Genomic DNA, 20,556 nt, shown 5'->3' with positions numbered 1-20,556 from the left:
CCTCTCTCGCTCCTAAAACTAAACCTGCAGGGGCAATCTAGTCATTATGAAACCGAAACCAAAACCATACGAAAACCAATCGAAGACTACCAGATAAGCTTTTAGTCGCAAGCAGTGGATTAAACCCGCCAAAATCCCCGCTCTATCAGCAAAAGTACCAACCTTCCTTTCCGTTCATGGCCTTCACTTTATCCTCTCCCATTCTCCCTCACAAGCTCTCTTTCAGTTTCTCCGCCGCTCCAAAGCGCTCTTTTCTCTCATCCCAGTTCACATTTCTACTCAACAGGAATGAAGCTACAAGATTTGGCCATTTCAAGATTCACTGCAAGCGTACAAACATTAATGATACAAGGGTAAGTCTTCTTCTTTTTCTTTTTTTGTGGAATTGATAATTTCGTGTATTTAGTTGTAAATGGTTTCAAAATTTCGGGGGCGCGATAATGTTAATGTAGGAGTCTAGGAGATTTGTGATTACACCATCTGAGCTCTTCTTATTAATCAATGCTATGCAATTCTTTATGAAATTATGGAAAATTGCTTTCTAGAACAAATGTTATATGGTGATTAGTTTAATTTTGAAATGCATATTGTTTGTTTTCGAATGGTGTGAAACTTATTAAAGTATCTTTGGTTTATATGTAAACCCCATTTTGACGAAAAATTAATTAGTTGAGAGCTACTTACTCATAAAAATGACTGTGATCATTCGACTTGAGGCATTGCTGTAGGTTTTGTTATTTATTTCTCTGACTATATGCATTAGATACTAAATTTATGAAATAGTGGTCAGATGATTGCAAACTAATGGTGGGTGGAAAAGGTGTCAATTTGGCCTAGTTGGTAATGTTGCCTGGTAACTATATTAGAGACCCGAGGTTGGGGTTTGTATTGAGGACCACAGGTCCTATCTGGCCTATGTCATGGAATAGGCATGTTAGTCTATTTGAATTTGTAATCCATCCATTCCTTTTACTTATACTTCTTAAGATTCTTGTAGATTGCTTTCTCCTTTACTACCTTCATCAGTGCGCATGGCAGTCATGGTGGTGGTGGAGGTAATCATAGAGATGAATAGGAAGGGATTTGGAGTGTGGTTTATCACAAAAGCTGTCTGTGGCCGGGTGCTTAAAGGGATAGTAGAAATAGCTACAGAATTACTATTGGTGTCATGTTTGAACTAGTAAAGTGCCATAGTTGTCTAGCAGATGTGTCCCTTTCCATCTAGTGATGGCTATTCTGTTCATTCAATATAAGTTTTTTCGAATAGCGAGTTACCCTTTATTTATAACCCCTTCCACTGCTTAAACACAGGAACCAAGTTTAGCAAATTACAAATGTTATAATGTCACGTTTCAGTAACATAACAACTATCCTATACTGTTGCAGCCAATTTTGTGTCTAGTATAGTTAAAATCTGCTCTGATTTGCCCGATTCAGTTCTTATCTTCTTACTGAATGATTATAGCTATACTTTTGGACCAGAAGAAAGATGAAACTATATTTCTCTATTGAGCTCCTCCTTGCTTTTAAATGGATTTCCGATTATGCAGGAACCAGTGCACCAGCATGATCTTCCTACCAAATTATTCATATCAACTTTTCAACATGGAATGAAAACAGTCAAGACTTTGATTGCAACAATTCTTATTTTTGTCCAAATTTCTACTCCACTATGCTTGGTTGGCTGGGACTTTTGGTCAGTTTTCCCCGCAAATGCAGTGCTTTATTCTCCTGACACAAAGGTCCCAAGAACTGGAGAACTTGCTTTGAGAAGGGCTATCCCTGCAAATGCAAACATGAAGGCAATACAGGTGGTACTAGTAACATAATTTTTTTCCATTTCTCTAACTTACTTTGTAATCAGTAGCTTTTTCTTTTAAGGCTTCTTTGGAGGATATATCATTTTTGCTAAGGATTCCACAGAGAAAACCTTACGGAACCATGGATGGTAATGTGAAGAAAGCACTAAAGGTATTATTTGTCCAATTTTCTCCCTCTCTCTCTCTTTTCTTAAGAAACAATGTATTAAGAATGAGAATAACCTTCTATCTACGAGTGGTCTTAATATATATTTTGCAGCCCAGCGAGTGTTAAAAAAATCAACTAACAGAGACTTATTTCACTTTGTAAACCTTCAGCCATTAACTTCTTTTCTTCTCTCGTTATCCAAGTCATCTATTATGATTCAGTTTCCGGAAATTTGGATTATTGTTTTTCTTTCCTGACTTTAGATAGCAATGGACGAAAAGGACTCTATACTGGCAAGTATTCCAGCGGATCTAAAGGAAAAGGGTTCTACACTGTATGCATCTCTCATTGACGGGAAGGTATAAGAATTTACTTGGAAATAAGAAGTACAGCTTAATTTAATGTGAGAAAACACTTAGAATCTTTATATATCTTTCACTCATATTGACTAACTACTACGCCCAATGTTGGGTTGATTAAGAACATTTACAATGTATAATGACCTATGAAGTGCTATAAGCATTTTAATTTCTCCCACTTGTTTACATGTCTACAAAGAGCCACAATTACATGTCTGCAGAATTACATGCTTTCAAGAAACCGAAAATGTAAAGAAAGCTCTTTATGTTTTATAAGCTACAGTTATTTTGTTTACACGACAGCAGTCTTCAAAGGAATAATTTATCTATAAAATGCTCATGTAATTGATTACAAAATCTGCTTGCATGGTCCATTGCTGAACACACTTAAATGATATTATAGTTTTCTTTTCTGTAGGGTGGACTGCAAGCACTTCTAAAGTGTATCAAGGATCAGGACCCAGATAAAGTATCTGTTGGCCTTGCATCTTCACTGGATACAGTTGCAGAACTGGAGTTGCTACAGGTTTTGCGGTTCCTTTGTAATTTTAGATGATCCTTCTATGATCCGCATATCTATTCGACAAATGACTTGACTTTCTTCAGTTTCCAGTAATTTTAAATTGGTAGTTATGCAACTTGGATCATATGAGAACGTGTAAAAATCTCAAGTTAATATTATTGTTTGCAACAGGCTCCTGGGTTATCCTTTTTGTTGCCAGAGCAATACAAGAAATATCCGAGGTCAGTATTTTCTGTTGATTGTCTTATAACTTCTAATTCTCTATTTTAGTGACGGTGGTTATATGGGTATCATAGAAAGTGATGTTACTCAAACAAGTTATTCTAGTGTCTGTCCTTATGGTTGTTTCTATTTCCATATCCACAATGAGTCAAATCTTGTTGTAGAAATGCAAGTATTTTTATTGGTATTGTATGATTCTGAATTAGAATGTGGTACTCTTTTATTTTTAGGTTAACAGGGAGAGGAATTGTCGAACTTACCATTGAGAAGGGAGATGGTTCATCATTTTCTCCCGAAGCTGGTGGTGAACCAAGGAAAACTGCCACAATTCAGGTAGATGAATTTAACTTAATTAAGCATCATTATGTGTTTTCCTTTTTTATTTTTCATTTTTAGAAAAGGATAACTATGGTAAGCTGCATGCATTAGTTCTTGTTAATTTTCTAGAAGTCTTAGGTGTATTAATTTCTGCAAACTTATGAATTTCCTTTCATCAAAATGAGCTATTACATTGCTTCTATTCTTCTTAGTGTGTTATTGTGTTTTCTGCTAGTAATTTACTGTTAATTGATTCAGGTTGTTCTAGATGGATATTCAGCACCATTAACAGCTGGGAATGTCGCAAAGCTGGTAAGGTAGTTGAATCTCACCTCAGCCTTGTGATGTACTTTGTACAGTCATCATATAATCTGGATTTTTCCTGTTATTTTTCACTGTCTACTTTCAGGTTTGATGACTGCAGTGGTTTTTAAACAAATCTAAAGACTCAATAAACATTCTTTTCCTTGTATGGAAAACTTAGAATTACAGGAGTACGTGTACTCTCCTGATAAAATACATTAAACCATTCAATAAACTTTCAGGTGATTGATGGAGCATATGATGGGACAAGGCTAAATTGTACGAACCAAGCTGTTCTGACAGAAAAAGGTCTAGATAAGGGCAGTGATTACAATTTGCCCTTGGAAATAATGCCATCAGGGCAATTTGAGCCATTGTACAGGACAGCCTTAAACGTGCAGGTAAACATTGCATGTTTTGATGCACTTAACAATACGTTATCTTACTTCTTAAAATTAAAAAAAAAAAACGTTATCTTACGTCTTCATTCTTTAATTTTCACTTGGAAGGATGGAGAATTGCCGGTTCTTCCTTTATCAGTATATGGAGCTGTTGCAATGGCACATAGTGAAGACTCAGAGGAATACTCTGCCCCGTATCAGTTTTTCTTCTACCTTTATGACAAAAGAAATGTGAGCAAATTACATCACATCATTAGAACCGAGACATAACAGGCTTTTGTTCAACATGTCCCTATTCCTTTTCCGTATGGTCTCTACTTTGCTTTTGATTTATCTAGACTGATATATTCTCACATGTACTTGTTCTGTAGGCTGGCTTAGGGGGGTTATCTTTCGATGAAGGGCAATTTTCCGTTTTTGGGTAAATTATTAAACCTCTATCATGTTATTTTCTTTTTTATCTTGGCTAGCGGCTGTAAGCAAGCTAGAGACCGTTTGGTGCTTGAACTGATTATACTTTTCTTCTAATTTGCAGGTACACAACGGTGGGGAGAGACATTCTGCCACAGATCAAAACTGGGGATGTCATTCAATCTGCGAAGCTTATCGAAGGTCAAGATCGCCTTGTATTGCCAAATGAGAGTTGATTTGCGGATTATCTTCATCTCCTTTCCTGACTTTTTGCTGTATTCCCAAATGAGAGTTGCATTTTTAAAGAATAAACAGCTTTTTAGTCGACCTTTCTATTCCTGTAGGAACGGCTCATAGTTCGTATGCCATCAAGAACTAAAATCTTTAAAGCCCCCAGTTTTGCCAAAGAAAGCACAATTTACGGCAAAATAAAAAATGGATGTCATGAAAACCATATATTTACATGAAGGAGAGAGTGTGACAGGCAGCTGAAAATATTATACAAGCTTCCTAGTAATATGAGAGGAAGTTTGCATGTATTATTATTACACAATAACTCGATAATTAACGAATTACAATGCATCTTTATTGTGAGAAATATGAAACAGAAAGCAATTAGCTTTGCTTAAGAGTTCTGTACAAATCATCATAAATCAAACCACTTCCCTAAAGCAAACTTCACTTGAGAAATCATACCTCGATTCATTTCATTTGCTTCTGCACAGTCGTTCCTTCGAAGAACTAGCATTTGCAAATTGCTTTGGCCTCGTGACGTTTCGCTGATCATAAGAAACAAGATTCCAATAAGCTTTGCTTTATTTATTTATTTATCTATTTATTTATTTTTGTTTTTAACATAAAAAGGGAAGAATTGAAGATGATGACAGAAATAAAAAAGAAAAAGATGTCTTAAACGAATGGAGTGAAGTATTGAAGAACTTACAGAGGTACTCTTAACTCCACCAGTATCCACGGACGAGTGCGAGGAGGCTTTTAGTGTTGGGATCATCCCACTCCAGTGCATCCCAGCAATCTTTGTCAATGTCGATCCTAAGAGAGCGGGGATTTAATGGTTGGCCATTTACAAGATGGGGAAGCAAGACAGGCAACCTCTTTATCTCTGGACATCGCAACACAACAATGGTTTCCAGAGAATTACAAACTAATGTCGAACGACGGCTACAAATGCTCATTAAATTTGGTAGTTCTTTCAAATAGAGAACTCTTAATTTGGGAAGAGCCAATGATTTGATGGAATTATTTCCTGCTGCTTCATTGTTTTCTCCTTCTTCATCATCATCTGACGCGGCTATTATTTCCTCAAGTCCTCCACAATACTTAACTTGAATCTCTTCCAAGTTTTGGAGCGATGGTAGCAACTCAGGCGAGAACAGCTTTCGTATTTTACCACAATCAGACATGATTAACCTCTTGAGACGAAAAACAATGTTTGGCGGTGATGGTGTTTGTGTTCGTAGTGAGGAAGCATTAACTTCGTCTTCTGCAATTTGAAAAATGGCCTTCAAGTCGACCAACCGTTGAAGCAACAAGTACTCAAGGGTCTCGAGGATGCCGTAACAGGAGGACAAACAAAACACAAACTCCATCTCGTAGCACCTGTAAATCACGCATTCCCTCAAGTCAGTTGTATCTTTCAAAGAAGGAACATCCCTTAAGCTTCTCATACCACCACACACATTAAAATGCAATTGCTGAATGTCACGAGGGAGCACAACAGAATTTTCACAAATACGTAACTCAACAAGTGAAACATATTTATCCCACTCCCCGCGTGCATATGTATAAGCGTTCTTCTCCACAGTAAAATAATACTTGCTGAGTCTTCTTCGGGATTGCAGAGATAAGTACCGATGATAGTCTTGCAGATGATCGAATCGCACTCCAAAAATTTCCAATTTCATCAATCTCAAAATGTCTTCTGCGTTTTCAAAGGCAACGCGATCCAACCGCAAGTGCTGAATACGGGAGAGATTCGATAACATACCATCAGGAATTTGTAGAATTCGTGTCCAATTCAAATCAAGGTACGTGAGATGTGCCAACATTTCCAATCCTTGAGGAACGACGTCAATTTCCGTGCCTCCAAGATCCAACTTCTTTAAAGCGCTAAGTTTGGCCAAAGAAGGCACATGCCTTAGCCTAAAGCAACCATGAACCATCAATGCTGTGAGGTTTATTAAACCGGATATGGAATCTGGCAGACGCAGAAGATTACTATTTCCAGACAGATCGAGAATCTTTAGCCCAGTCAAGTGTTCAAAGAAGGATTCAGGAATCTCTTCTATGTAATTATGCTGCAACAACAACGTTGAGAGTGATCTACACCCTGAAGATGGGAAGTTGGAGGGAATTCTGGTTATACGGCACCGCATTAAAGAAACCTTCTCGACATCATCTTTCCATTCTTCCTCAAGAAGTAGCGCTCCGAATTTTCCAGCTTCTACTAAATACCGAGGACTCCCAGTAGTAATATCCAATGCCATCTCTCTTACAAGATCATGCATCTTTACACATTTCCCATCTTCGGCACTTTCTAACAAACAATTCTCTTTTAGCTTATGTAAAATTGCAAGACCCTTGTAATGCATTGCTTGTCTAGTCTCCATTACATCTATGAGCCCCTCGACAATCCAATATTCTATGAGCTCCTCTTTAGGAATATCGAAGTCTTCAGGATACAATGCGCAATATAAAAAGCAATGCTTTATTTTCGAATCCATCAAACGATCATAACTAAACTTCAATCTTGGAATTACCTTATCTCGGATACCCTCAACACTGCTTGAGTGCTTTTTTAATTCGTTTAATGCATTCTTCCACAAGTCAACATCTTTCACATCCCTCATACTGCTAGCTACTGTAACAATTGCGAGAGGCAGACCAGCACACTGCTCCAGGACTTGTTTTAAAATTGGTTCTATAGTCGGAATGTGCAAAAGGCGATCTCCAACATGCTTCGAGAACAAACGCAATGCCTCGTCTTCTGAAAGCAAATCAACTGGGATCTCCTCACAACCCATAGATCGAGCCACTTCTTTTGAACGTGTTGTTAAAACTAATTTGCACCCATTGTCTACAGTTGGCTCAGGGATTCCAACCTCATCGAGGGAAAACATCTCCCACACATCATCTAAAATCAATGCATACCTCTTTCTTTCTTTCAACATTTTTGACAACTGTGCCGCCCGCATGATTTTATCCGTAGCTGATAGACTTTTTTTCAAGGCAGATGCAATGTCTTCCTGTATCTCCTTGACATCAAATTCTTGGGACACAGTCACCCAAATTACTGTATCAAACTTGGTTTCCTTCAAGAGCTCGTTGTGGACATGCTTCATGATCGTTGTCTTTCCTATCCCGCCCATCCCACAAACTCCAATCTTGCATACTGTGCTACCCATCAAGTGTCCCCGAACTTTTTCTTTGACAGTAGCTTCACCGACCAGTTCTTGCGTTGGTATCAGCTGCCCAACATTTGACCCAACATTTGAAGGAGGATCAATTACCAAACTAGTAGGAAAACTACCTTGATCATAAACTTCAATTAGTTCCTTGCTCTTCTCGTCAATAAGTTTCCCCAGACAAGCACGAGATACATATCTGCATTTACCGGCTTTATCTTCTAGACTTTGTGCCTCATTACTCACTTTCTCTGCTTTCTTTAACCATTTTTCGACTTCTTTCTTTGGTGTTTTTCCAGAATGACACTCTGCACTCAATCTTAACTCCACATCTTCCTTGCGGCAATTCAGATCTTCCTTCTTGCTTCTAAGAGTATCCAAAAATATCTTAAGGTTTCTGTGATATTTCCAGTATTTACAAATTGGAGGTCCTACAAAGTTTATGATTTCAATGACTGCCCCTGGCTCCATTTCCCTGTATTATATAGATAGATTTGAGCATGAGATTGTTATTCTATCTGCCGTGAAAACTTTTAAATGGTAAGAATTCCTAACACATTCTCATTGTTTCAGACATCTTTAAAATCAAAACAAAGAACTTCACTTTTTTTAGAGGATAAATAATTACTCCAATATGAACCAATTTGCGTGTTCTTGCGTTTATAGCGTCTTTGGTTACAGGATAAGAACATTTAATTGGATTATATTTTATCTAAGAGTAATGATACAGCCACAAACTCTTGTACAAACTTATTTTGTACAAACTGATGTGGCATAATAAGATTGGTTGAATTAAATATCACTTGGCCCACATGATTTGTTTTTATTAATTTATATTTTCATTCAACTAATCTTATCATGCCACATCAGTTTGTACAAAATAAGTTTGTACAAGAGTTTGTGGCTGTATCATTACTCTTTATCTAATCATATATTTTGAAGGATTCTCCGTTTAATACCTTATAGGCAAATATCACGTACTTCTTAATGTTTCAAACTTCATCAAAATTACCTCAAAATTTTTTTTCTTTTGCAACTTTCCACTTAAAATTTACGAAGTGTATCACACTTCACTTTGGGTAAAATTCTATTTAGTCCCTATATTTTAAAATTAGTATTCATTTAATCTCTATATTTTTAAAAATGTTTCGAAACATCCCTGCCATTAAAGTATTGATACCCCTACCGTTACTTTTTATTTCTTTTGGCTTATTTTTACAATATTATCCTTTTATAATAATTTTTTGTTTGGATATTAATAAAAAGAAAATAATTAAATTACCAATTTAACCCTAAAAATAAAAAAAAAATTATAAAATGATCATTTTGCTATTAAATGTAAAAAGACTATTTATCGATCTTTATTTTAGATGCTTTTGAAATGTATCGTTATTTTGGATTGATAAGAACAAAATGCAAACTCTAAATTTCCCCATAACTTATTTTACGTTGTAATTTTTTATTGATAAAGAACACAATGTAATGTTCAAAGTTTCCCACAATTGCTTTTTTGTTATCATTGTCGAAGATATGTTACTCAAGATAGAATGTATGAGAAGTGGTTCTTAATTTATGTTGCAAATGAGTTACAAATTAGCTAGGCTAATTACTTAGGTGATTATATATATACAAATTAATAGGTTTCATGAATTTATAAAGCTAATTTAATTTAATTCGTAGGGTTATTGGTCTAACAACTACAAAATGAAATCTATTTTTTGTTATTTAGCTAGCATTAAATAGACTTTTTACAATTAGGAGGAAAACGGTCATTTTGTTAATACTTTGTTAAATCTTCTAAAGGTATTAATGAAGCAAAAAAGTCATACACTTTATAAAATTCTATTAGATAGTTGTAAAAGAAAAAAATTGATGTAGTTTTGATAAAATGCTAAACATCGAGTCGTTGGTGGATATTTGCCCATCTCTTATTGAGAGAAAAATTTATCCCATAGTTTCCCATGATATAAATAACTTAGGGTAACTCAAATATTTAAAAGAGACTTTTTAAAATTTACTCAATAAAAATATTTCCCTTTCTTATTAATAAATTAGTTTAATAATTATTGAATGAAATAACAATGTAATTGAAATATCTAATAAAAAGTATAATTATTTTCAATAGCGAAAGAATGTAATAGTTAAATATTCTTAATAATGGTTATTAGTTATTATTATTATTACTACTAACAAAATTTATAATCTAGTCCGATCTTATGCTTGCCAAACAAAAGACAAGAGAATGCTAAATGTACACTGCTTGGCATTGAATTAAAAGTTATATAATATCTTTATTGAGATAGAAGTTACAGGTATGAAATAAAAGCTGGTAGATATTTGGTAAATACATTAGTTGTGATCTAAAAGTTTTTTTTAATTAAAATTTGTATTAAAATAAAGGGTTAATTCCACCCTACAGGGAAAAAAAAAGAAATATATCGGGTTTATTAATTTTTATAATTGAATTTTCACATTTCACACCTTAAACGTTAAAGATAACAACCAAACCAATGATTTTGGGTGTGCGGTAGAAGAAGTTGAAACAGTTGTGGGCAAAATAGAAAATTTTGGAAGATTTGAGAGTAGGGCGCAATTAATCCTAAAATAAAAGGGTGATGAAATCTTCACCTCATAGTTTTTATAAATCCACCTCGTTTCAAAAAATACTTAATATTTTCAAGAAATTTCAAATAAAGAAGAATTTTGGAGAATTAATTTATTAAATTTATCTTAATTTACTCTTTTTATGACTTAGATTTCTTATTACATTTGATTACAAAAGTTTTTTGGGCATAAATTTTTTATTATTTTATTTTTATAAGGTAAAACCATCAAGAATTTACTTTAACTTCAATAGTTTTATAATTTTATACTAAAATCATTTTTTATAATTAATACTACTTTATTAGTATGATTATTAAACTTTAATTACACTACCATAGGGTCTTTATGGCACAATATTCATGTAAATTATTGGGCTATCTAATTTATGTTGTTTACATGTAAGGATAGTGAAAATAATAATGAAATTTTATTTAAAAATATTTGATTATAAGTCACAAAATTAAATACCTAAATTATTAGATACAATAAGTCAAGTTTATTGAGGTAATTTGGTCATTTTATATCATAATAATAAAATAGTAAAATAAAACTTAAATTACGGTTTATAATCAAACATGGTCAATGAAACCTAAGAAAAAAATTATTAGAAGAATTTAATTGATAGGCTATACAATACTTTTATTAATTTGTATTTGTAAAAAATATTGTGAACTCACTATAATTATTTTTTAGAAGTGGGGTGGATTTACTACAATAATATGGTGGAAATATCCCCACCCAAAATAAAGTTTAAAACTTAATAAATTATATAATTACTAAATCAAATATACTATTACTTAAATAGTTATTATCTAAATTATATTAAATCAACTATTCGGTAATTATAATGTATATTGAAAATATCCTTTGTCACTAGCAAACTTTTAAGTTGTGCAATAAATTAGGTAGGGGTGGACACCAACCCGTCCAACCCGTGAAACCGACCTAATCCATATGATTTTTTGCAAGTTGGGTTGAAAATTCTTAACCCAACTCAACCCGTCAACCCATTTATGTATGTGTGTTATTATAGAAATTTTGATATTTAGTGTTTGGTATTAAATAAGAATTTTAAATTATAGACTTATTTTTTTCATTAATTATGGACTAATAATTTGATTGTTAATTAAAAAATAGACTTTTTTAAAAACTCAACCTAATCAACTTTCATTAATTATGGACTAATAATTTGATTGTTAATTAAAAAATAGACTTTTTTAAAAACTCAACCTAATCAACCCAAGCCGACCCAATCCGCAGTTTTGGGGATTGAATTTTTTCAACTCGTTCTATATGCGGATTGGATTGGGTTAATATTCCACCCGACCAATTCGACTCGTGTCCACCCCCAAAATTAGGTACTATTGGACTTTCTTTTTTGCTAGCTGCTTAACAGCGCAATTACTAGACTTAAAAAGTCATTAGAGACGGTGAAATCACCATCCAAAGCTGCGATTTCGCTGTGAGCGGCCTTTTAGCGGTTGGGCATCATACCACCATCATAGTCTGAAAGAGTGTTACACGCTTTAGTGTGTGAAGGTGGTGTTGCACTATGACTCACTGCATTAAACGACAGGTCAATGTGAAGCCACGGCTTTGGGCAATAATTGCTCTATTATATACATTAACATTTATTTTATTTTGTTTTTTTAGCAACTTTGGATGACTATGACCACCATTAGTTTTTTTTTAAAGGTGGAAATAAAATTTATATATTTATTAAATATTAAAAAATGGGTGGTGTAAATATATTTTTGATAATTTTTTGGGACAATATAAATATTTTACCATATATAGTGAGAGATAATCACCTCAGCTTCTAAGTTATAGCTACAAGTATTTGTCAATACTTTAGAGCTGTTGTTTAGAAGTTACAACTGTCCAACTATAGTATCAAAACGGATCTGTAATCCTATATAATCCAATCCAATATATCTATCATATTCAATCAAGTGAAATCTAATTCAGTCTAATCTAATTCGATGCAATATATAAAACATGCCCTTAATGTGCAATAAGATATAAAGAAAAACTTATAAAGAAGGTTGGCTTAAATAAATTGTTTCCAAGATAGAATGCTAATGTGTATAATAGAGTATCATGCTTTCTACATTGTACAAACGTTCAGTCCAAGAACTAACATGAAAATAAATAATAACAATAATAATAAAAGGTACCTGGGGCTGCTTTCCAGTTCTACTTTAAAGGCAGGCAATCCAAACGGCCTTCATGTTTTAGGCTTCTTGAACGATGACTCTGACAAAGAGATTGTGTGGATAATGTTGTTAAGAAATTAATTAAAACAATGAGAGGAGAGAGCATTTATTAATTCCACCAAAATTATTTCACTTGCCTGAATAAATGGGCAGGATTGGCCAATTCCTTGTCGAAGTGTTCTTGGGTGAATTGAAAAGACAAATTAAAAGATGAGAACTGCAGAGAATTGCGTTAAACCAGAATGCAAATTCTCTAATCTCTGTCACAGTTTTGTAGAAGGAAAGGCTAATCTTTCATTCTGGGATTGAGTCCAAACCAAGTGTGTTGTAATGTCAGCCAAGAATTATTCGGTGAAGAAAAGGTATACATGAGAATGAAGCAAAGAATTAATTATATTGATACCCTACCCTGCATGTAATGTTAGGAATAACTTGTTCCAGTCCAAATGTCCAATTACCTTTTTGTATAATTTATGCGTCTAGGTCACGTAAAAATCAATAAATTTTATAATTTATTACTCACTTCTACCATTCAATTAATTAATCTCACATTACCTGAGTTTGTGGGTTTAAAAAATCAACCCACGAATCAATATTTAGATGAAGAGCTGAACTATTTGCACCATTATAAAATTCTTTGATAATCCTTTTTAATGATCTACATCTTTAATCTTCACTGAATTATATTAAAAGACAAAACATATACATAATTAAACCTACATTTAAACACCACTAATTTTCTTTTTTGAAAAACTATATGCACCCACATGTCATATATATGTGTTATATGTTATTTAAAATTTTTTTATTTTTTTGAACACTTCTATTATTAAAAAAAAAAAACCCTTTTTTTTTCTTTTCTTTTTTTCTCTTGAACTAACCTTTTTTAAAATTTTTAAACCAAAAAATAATAATAATTGAAAGCCTTATGATTCTTTTTCTAGATCAAATATGGAATAGAGGCTATGGCCTACGTCCAGTCATCAATGTAATTAATGCTAAGAACGACTAATGGCATACTCGACAAACAGATTTTTGAATGATCTGCTTATGTGCTGAAAATAATTGGGAATTGAAAATCATAAATTGAATTTAACAATGGGAGAAGACCAGACTCAACGGCTAGCATTAAATAAATTCCACAACCCAAGGAACAATATTTCAATTGTGGATTTGAAAAATAGGAAACTGAATTTAAACATTGGGTTTGAACAAGGAAGAATTGAAATTTTGGGTTTCATCTGAAGTTATTGTATTTAAGGTTATTTTTATCATTAAAAGAGGTGTTATTAGATATTTATATTATTTTAAAGTATGTAAGTATAGTGAAAAAAATAAAAGGTTTTAAGAGATTTTTAGAGGGCCGCTAATAATATTACTTTAAGAGAGTAGTCCACGATCATTATTATTAAATATTCAACAAGTAAATGAATGTTGTTAATTTTGTTCATCGTACTTTTATTATGATACTTCACAAGTCAAACACATTTGCTTAATTAGAAAAACTCAAGACTTGTCAGATGAGAGCAATAAATAAGTGTAGTACCAAAATGTAAATTCTCTATGAAAATTTTGTTGAAGGGAAGGCTAATCTTGAATTAAAAAAAAAAAAGGATAGAATCCAAACAAAGTGCATTGTGAAGCTAATAATCACGAAAGAAAAGGTATCCGTGGGAATGAAGCAAAGAATTATATTATATGTCACGAACACAAAGAGCAAGTTCAATTATATTTCTGTATGGGTAATGAGCATATTTGAGACAAATAGATAGTTATGTCCTTACTTGTGAAATCATGAAAGATTAGGGAGTCCATCGTTATTATACTATTTCGCTAAAAATATGTTCTAAATTAGGAATAGCAGAATGAATAAATGAATCGTATTTGAATCGAACCATAAATAAATTGATTTAAAATTATGTTGATTTGGATTCGATTCGTTTATTAAATGAATATTCGATTTGATTCGTAAAATTCGTTTAGTAAAATTAATAAACGAATCAAATCAAATCTCGATCCATTTACAATTTATTTATAATGAACAAAAAATAAGCAAAATAAAATATAAAAAGATTGTAAATTTAACATCCTACAAAACATAATGACTGCTATATTAAACTTCAAAGTTTAAAATTTTTTCATACATATTTAATATAAATAAATAATTTAATTAAACTAAATTTAAATGAATGGTTCATATTCAACTTGTTTATGACCTATTTATTAAATGAATCCTAAACGAATAAATGAATCAATATCCTCAAACTCAAATTTGATTTGTTTAATTAGCAAATCGAATTGAATTCATCCATTTATAAAACAAATAATTTTTTTTTTCAAACGCAAACCCATTTAATTTGCATTGAATCAAATCGAATAAACGAATTCTAACCCAGATTGTCACCCCTATTCTAAATTATTTACTGGAGGTAAAGTTTACATAAATAATCTAATTCGTTCGATGTGATTTCAAGTCTACCTAAAAAATACAATGCATTTATATTTAAAAAAATGACGTGTCATTATTTAATAATTTCAAATTTAAATTTAATTTAATTAATCTCAATTTTTGTGCTCAAATTAGGACACAAGAATAGAATTACTCGAGCGACAAATGATTAGGTTGACAATAATAGTTATTTGAGCTTAAATGTTTTATTCTAATGTTAAGACCATCCTAGTGGTTCGTTTGATATCTTTCTATATCCACAAATTGTCAATTCTTATTGTAAAAGAATTGATGTCGTAGGTTTTATGGAGTTGAAACAAGGATTTAACATAGTGCTGGTGCTGCTCTGATTTCATAATTACTACTCTTCTCATTGTGTTACTGTAATATTGTTTGTTACTACTTGACTGCTAATTGATTCTATTAATCCCAATTCTCAGTCCATTGATTCAGGTTTTTCCAGATGGATGTTCAGCAGCACCATTAACTGAATATCACTCCCAGTTTCAGGTAGTGCTTCATACAGAAGACTGCAGTGGCTTTTATTTAAACAAATGAAAAGTCTCAACAGTCATTCTTCCTCCATCAAGGCAATTTTTGAGCCAATGTACAGAACAGAACAGCCTTAAAGGAGCAGGTGCATATTGCATAAATTGAAGGCAGTAAAAAATACAATATCTTAACTATTCTGATTCATTAATTGCATATATTGCCGGTTCCTCCTCTATCAGTACGTGGATCTGTTGCTGTGACACACAGGTGAAGTGGTGAACACTCGGAGGAGTACTCTGCCCCTTCTCAGTTACATATTGAAAGAATAAATATCATTTAACATTTCCATTGCCGTAGGCCTGTTTCATGGTTTTTGTATGCCGTCAAGAACTAACATTTTAAAGCCACTAGTTTTGCCAAATAAGGCACAATTTACAGCAAAAAAAAAAATGGATGCCATAAAAACCATTTATTTATGCGAGTAAGAGAGTGTGACCGGTGGCTGAAAAGATTATACATATTTCCGTGTAATGTATAGAGGAAGTTTACATGTATTATTATTACACAATAACTAGATAATTAACGAATTACTATGCAGCTTTATTGTGAGAAATAAGAAACAGAAAGCAATTAGCTTGCTTAGAGTATTATACAAATCATTATAAAGCAAATCACTTCCCTAATGCAAACTTCACTTTAGAAATCAAAACCTCGATTCGTTTCATTTGCTTCTGCATTGTTGTTCCTTCCATGAACTAACTTTTGCAAATTGCTTTGGCATGGCGACATTTCGCTGATCATAAGAACAAGATGAACAAGAGTGCAAGAAGCGTTACTTTATTTATTTATTTTTTTGTTTCTGTAACATAAAAAAGGGAGAAATTAAAAAAAAAACAAAGAAATTCTTAAACAAATGAAGTATGGAAGAACTTACTGGAGTTGCTCATAACTCATCCAATAAGGAAATAGAGCTTTTCTTTATAGAAGGGCGAGAGGAGGCTCTTAGTGTTGGGATCACCCCACTGCAGTGCAGCCCAGCATTCCCAGTCAGCTTTGATCGTAAAGGAGCTGGGATTTAATGGTTGGCCGTTCAGAAGATGGGGAAGCAAGACATGCATCCTTTTTATTACAACGATAAATACTCTATTGTTTGGGAGCAAATATAGGTGCAAACATGGACTAATAACACAGTGACATGTGTCAAGAGGAGTCAACCAAGTAAAATTATTTCGTTTGACCGGATCATTAGGGTAGCTCGTAGGGATTCGGAGACGAGCTCCCCGATAGAAAGGGTAATTTCGTCAAAACACACAACATCAAAGTGCATTATTCTCCAAAAGACTTTATAAATTTTACTTTATAAATATTTATTTATTTACCTATGTGGCAAATAAAAGAATAAAAAAATATATTATTCTAAAAAAAACTCTTCAAATATAAATGAGTTAATATTATTTTAATTAAATAATTATTTTTTTAAAGAAAAAGTCAATAGTAATTAAAGTACCTCTCTCTCTTTCTCCAATAAAAAGCAATAAAATATAAATTGAAGAGGGAGAAAGTAATTCTCCAAATTTGAAAAAAGAGGATCATTTCTTATTTTAAAAATCTTAATTAGAGTGTCTTTTGAGCTTTAAATGTTGATGTGACTCTTCAAATAAGTAATAAAATCTTATTTAAATAGTCTTTTGGTGATGCTCTTATAACCTAAATTTTTTAATGATTAGAGGCTACACATGAATAATGCACGCTATCACGAGAGAAATAAAAAAATATCTCCTTTAAATGTTGATGTGACTCTTCAAATAAACAATAAAATCTTATTTAAATAGTCTTTTGGTGATGCTCTTATAACCTAAATATTTTAATGATTAGAGGCTACACATGAATAATGCACGCTATCACGAGAGAAATAAAAAAATATCTCCTTTTTTGCTAAAAGTAACAAGTCAATGGCAAAAGAGATTAGTTTGTTGAGCAATGGTAAAATGCTAGGTCAGCTACCCTATGTAGTGCCCCAAAAAGCAACGGGACCATAAACTAGAGAGGTTGGCCATTGGCAGGTGCATAATATTAGAAGCAAAAGGGTGGCTGGTGGTTTCTTTGCCTCCCAAAACTGAGCATGTTACCGTCTTGGGACTACATGGAAAATTACACAAACACCCTCATCTAAAGGAGGGCGACCATTAACTAAGCGCCAAGTGTCTAAAATTACCACAAAAAAAAAAAAACCTCAGGTACATTCCACAAAAGCTTCAGAATTTTTCTCCTAGTTATTACCAACTTCCACTCACTCAAAAAAATTTTCATTGATTTTTTTTCTGATAATATATTCACCATTATTGATAACTTCAAAGTCAATTTGACTTTGAGGCCACGTCTTATCACTTAAAATCTAACTTAAGTGTTAAAGTATAGTCGCCGGTCACCGCCGGCTCCACTTCTAATGCCAATTTTGACTCTCTGTTATAGGACTCATTCAGCTTGAGTTTAATGACCTTCGTCTTCATTTTCATCTCATCTCCTTCCCCTATTTATCAAACACTCACCTCACCCAGCTAACATCCTCCATCTTGCAAGAGAACACTTCAAACATAACAAGGCAGCCTCTAACATTTGTCCCCCTCTTTATTATTTTAATTGGGCTTACCTAAAATCCAACTAAATCATCTATTACCCGTCGAGTGTCCCCAAACTTTTTCTTTGATAGTAGCTTCACCTACCAGTTCTTGATCAGCTGCCCAACATTTGACCCAACATTTGAAGAAGGATCAATTGCCAAACTAGTAGCAAAATTATCTTGATCGTAAATTTCAATTAGTTCCTTGATGATAAGTGCATATTTTTCATATATTTTGCTATTAATTTCTCTATCTTTTTCTTGTTTTGGTCTTAAATATTCTAGATATTTTAGTTAATTTTTAATTTAGTAAATTATATTTTATTATGTTAATTTTTATAATTTGTTATTTTAGGTGCATTTTGGGAATAATTTGTGCTTAAAGGGATCAAAGCTAGAGAGAGTTGAAGATTGTTAATGCTCGCTGCCGTGGTGATAAAGTCGAAAGGAGAAGAAGAAACAATTAAATTGATTGGCTGAATTATTAGCTAAAGGACATGAGAAATATTAGCCAAATTAAAGAGTGCACGTGAGGGAAGCCAAAGCAAATTAAAAGGCTTGGCCTTTGGCTTAAGAGTTGGAAAAGTCGGTGGGGCCCATTTGAAGACTAAATATAAAAGCCAAACTTTGGTTTTGGAAAGTGGCGGCTTTACTTTTGTTTTTAATCCTTTTCGTGAGAGGATTTAGAGCATTATAAAAGGAGAGCTGCCAGAGAGCAAAAGAGGAGAATCAGGAGAAGAGAAGAGCAGCAGTTGCAGGTTTGGAGCAAAACTGATCCAATTCAGCAAGAAGAAGAATTCGGGTAGCAAGAGAAAAATCAGCAGCTGGAATTAAATTGAAGAAAAAGGCAACCGCTTGAATTAATCTCCATGATTGGTTTTGTCAATTCTCTTATTCCCAATTTAATTATGTTAGGCTAAATTTTTATTTGGTTGAGGGTGAATTCAAAACCCTAAACATGCTATGCAATTAAATTTAAATTCTATCATTTAATTTATTTAATTGAGATTGTTTATGTTCTTCTATAATTAATGTTCATGGTTTATTCTTGTTTTATTTGAGTGGCCAATTAGATAGGACTTGAATAAATATTATTGCTAGATTAAAATTCTTGATCCGTAATTGTCTTGATATTTTAATCATTAGTAGCAGGTTGGAATTAATGATTTCAATTGGAGAACATAACCTAGGTTAAATAATCCGAGCTTGTGTGTTTATTGCCTAGATCAACCTAATATCTTTATTTGTTTAATGCTTCCATTATCTTAAATTTAAAGAGCTTATTTTAAATTATTTAATGGTTAGAGATTAGGTGAAGAGCTTGTTTTACCTAACGACACACTAAGGAAAGATTGAGACTAACAGAGCTTATTGTTGTCTATGGTTGATAGTTTCAATATAAATTGATAATAGAATTGATATATTATGTGCATGTTTGGTGGTGGCGAATGATCCTTTAACCAAAGTTTTCATCATTATTATTTCTTTCTCCTTTAATTAGAGTTTTTATTAAATTCTTGTTCGTAATTTTAATTTCTCTATTTCTTACTATTTAGTTAAAAATTCATAAACCCCTCTTTTATTTTTAATTGATATTTTCTTTAGTTAGACTAATTTATATTATTATTACTATTACTATTATTTTATTTTAAATCTTGCTTTGGAGTTAATAATAAATATAACTAGCATAGTCTCTGTGGGATCGATCCTTACTCGTTCTGTACTAATTATTTATATTAGTGGTAAGGTTTTAAATTTGGTGCACCTTAACGACACTACCACTTGATCTTCTCGTCAATAAGTTTCCCCACACAAGCACAAATACATATATGCATTTACTGGGACCATCTAATCAAACCATTTTTCAACTTTTTTCTTTGGTGTTTTCCCAGAATGACACTCAGCGCTAAATTTTAACTTGACATCTTCATACGGCAATTTGGGTTTTCATTCTTGCTTTTAAGAATTTCCAAAAATATCCTAAGTTTTCCGTAGAGATGGCAGAAAAGCCCGCCCGGACCGGACCTGGACTGGATGCATAAAAAAAGCGGTTCCGGGCATTGATTTTCAATACCCGGCTGTTTCTGGGCACGGGTCCGGTCACAACACCAAGAACCCGGAACCCGGACCCGTGCCCGCTTTTTTATTAAGTAAAAAAAAAAAGGAAAATATAAAAACAAAAATTACATTTTCCTTTGCCCAATTTCCCCCAAACCCAACCGGCCAACCCTAAATCGCGAATTCGCGA

The 20,556-nt window shown here is 32.9% G+C and overlaps 2 protein-coding genes across 2 annotated transcripts; one reads left to right on the top strand and one right to left on the bottom strand.

Moving 5' to 3' along the window:
• The first annotated feature begins 10 nt into the window (after window positions 1–10).
• Window positions 11–4,832, top strand: LOC102610807 (peptidyl-prolyl cis-trans isomerase CYP37, chloroplastic). The gene is made up of 12 exons (XM_006464640.4): window positions 11–353; window positions 1,551–1,811; window positions 1,882–1,971; window positions 2,232–2,327; window positions 2,746–2,853; window positions 3,022–3,071; window positions 3,303–3,405; window positions 3,649–3,702; window positions 3,936–4,094; window positions 4,203–4,325; window positions 4,466–4,515; window positions 4,630–4,832. The coding sequence occupies exons 1-12, from the start codon at window positions 177–179 to the stop codon at window positions 4,739–4,741; spliced, it is 1,383 nt and encodes a 460-aa protein (XP_006464703.1). The 5' UTR covers window positions 11–176; the 3' UTR covers window positions 4,742–4,832.
• Window positions 4,833–5,042: 210 nt separating this feature from the next.
• LOC102623669 (probable disease resistance protein At4g27220) lies at window positions 5,043–13,043 on the bottom strand. The gene is made up of 4 exons (XM_025093498.2): window positions 12,885–13,043; window positions 12,709–12,787; window positions 5,449–8,402; window positions 5,043–5,284 (listed from the first exon to the last, which is right to left on the bottom strand). The coding sequence occupies exon 3, from the start codon at window positions 8,396–8,398 to the stop codon at window positions 5,459–5,461; it is 2,940 nt and encodes a 979-aa protein (XP_024949266.1). The 5' UTR covers window positions 8,399–8,402; window positions 12,709–12,787; window positions 12,885–13,043; the 3' UTR covers window positions 5,043–5,284; window positions 5,449–5,458.
• Window positions 13,044–20,556: the final 7,513 nt, after the last annotated feature.

Source organism: Citrus sinensis, chromosome 9, assembly GCF_022201045.2.
Source record: "Citrus sinensis cultivar Valencia sweet orange chromosome 9, DVS_A1.0, whole genome shotgun sequence".
In the NCBI taxonomy this organism is placed as follows: domain Eukaryota; kingdom Viridiplantae; phylum Streptophyta; class Magnoliopsida; order Sapindales; family Rutaceae; genus Citrus; species Citrus sinensis.
Note: the sequence above shows the minus strand (reverse complement) of the source record. Positions and strands in the feature narration are given on the sequence as shown.

Bases quoted from the DNA above. Each gene is read 5' to 3' on its own strand.
- LOC102623669 (XM_025093498.2), bottom strand. From the start codon at position 8,398: ATGGAGCCAGGGGCAGTCATTGAAATCATAAACTTTGTAGGACCTCCA.
- LOC102610807 (XM_006464640.4), top strand. From the start codon at position 177: ATGGCCTTCACTTTATCCTCTCCCATTCTCCCTCACAAGCTCTCTTTC. The intron at 3,703-3,935 runs GTAAGGTAGTTG...ATAAACTTTCAG, and splicing joins CTGGGAATGTCGCAAAGCTG to GTGATTGATGGAGCATATGA. The intron at 4,516-4,629 runs GTAAATTATTAA...TCTAATTTGCAG, and splicing joins GGGCAATTTTCCGTTTTTGG to GTACACAACGGTGGGGAGAG.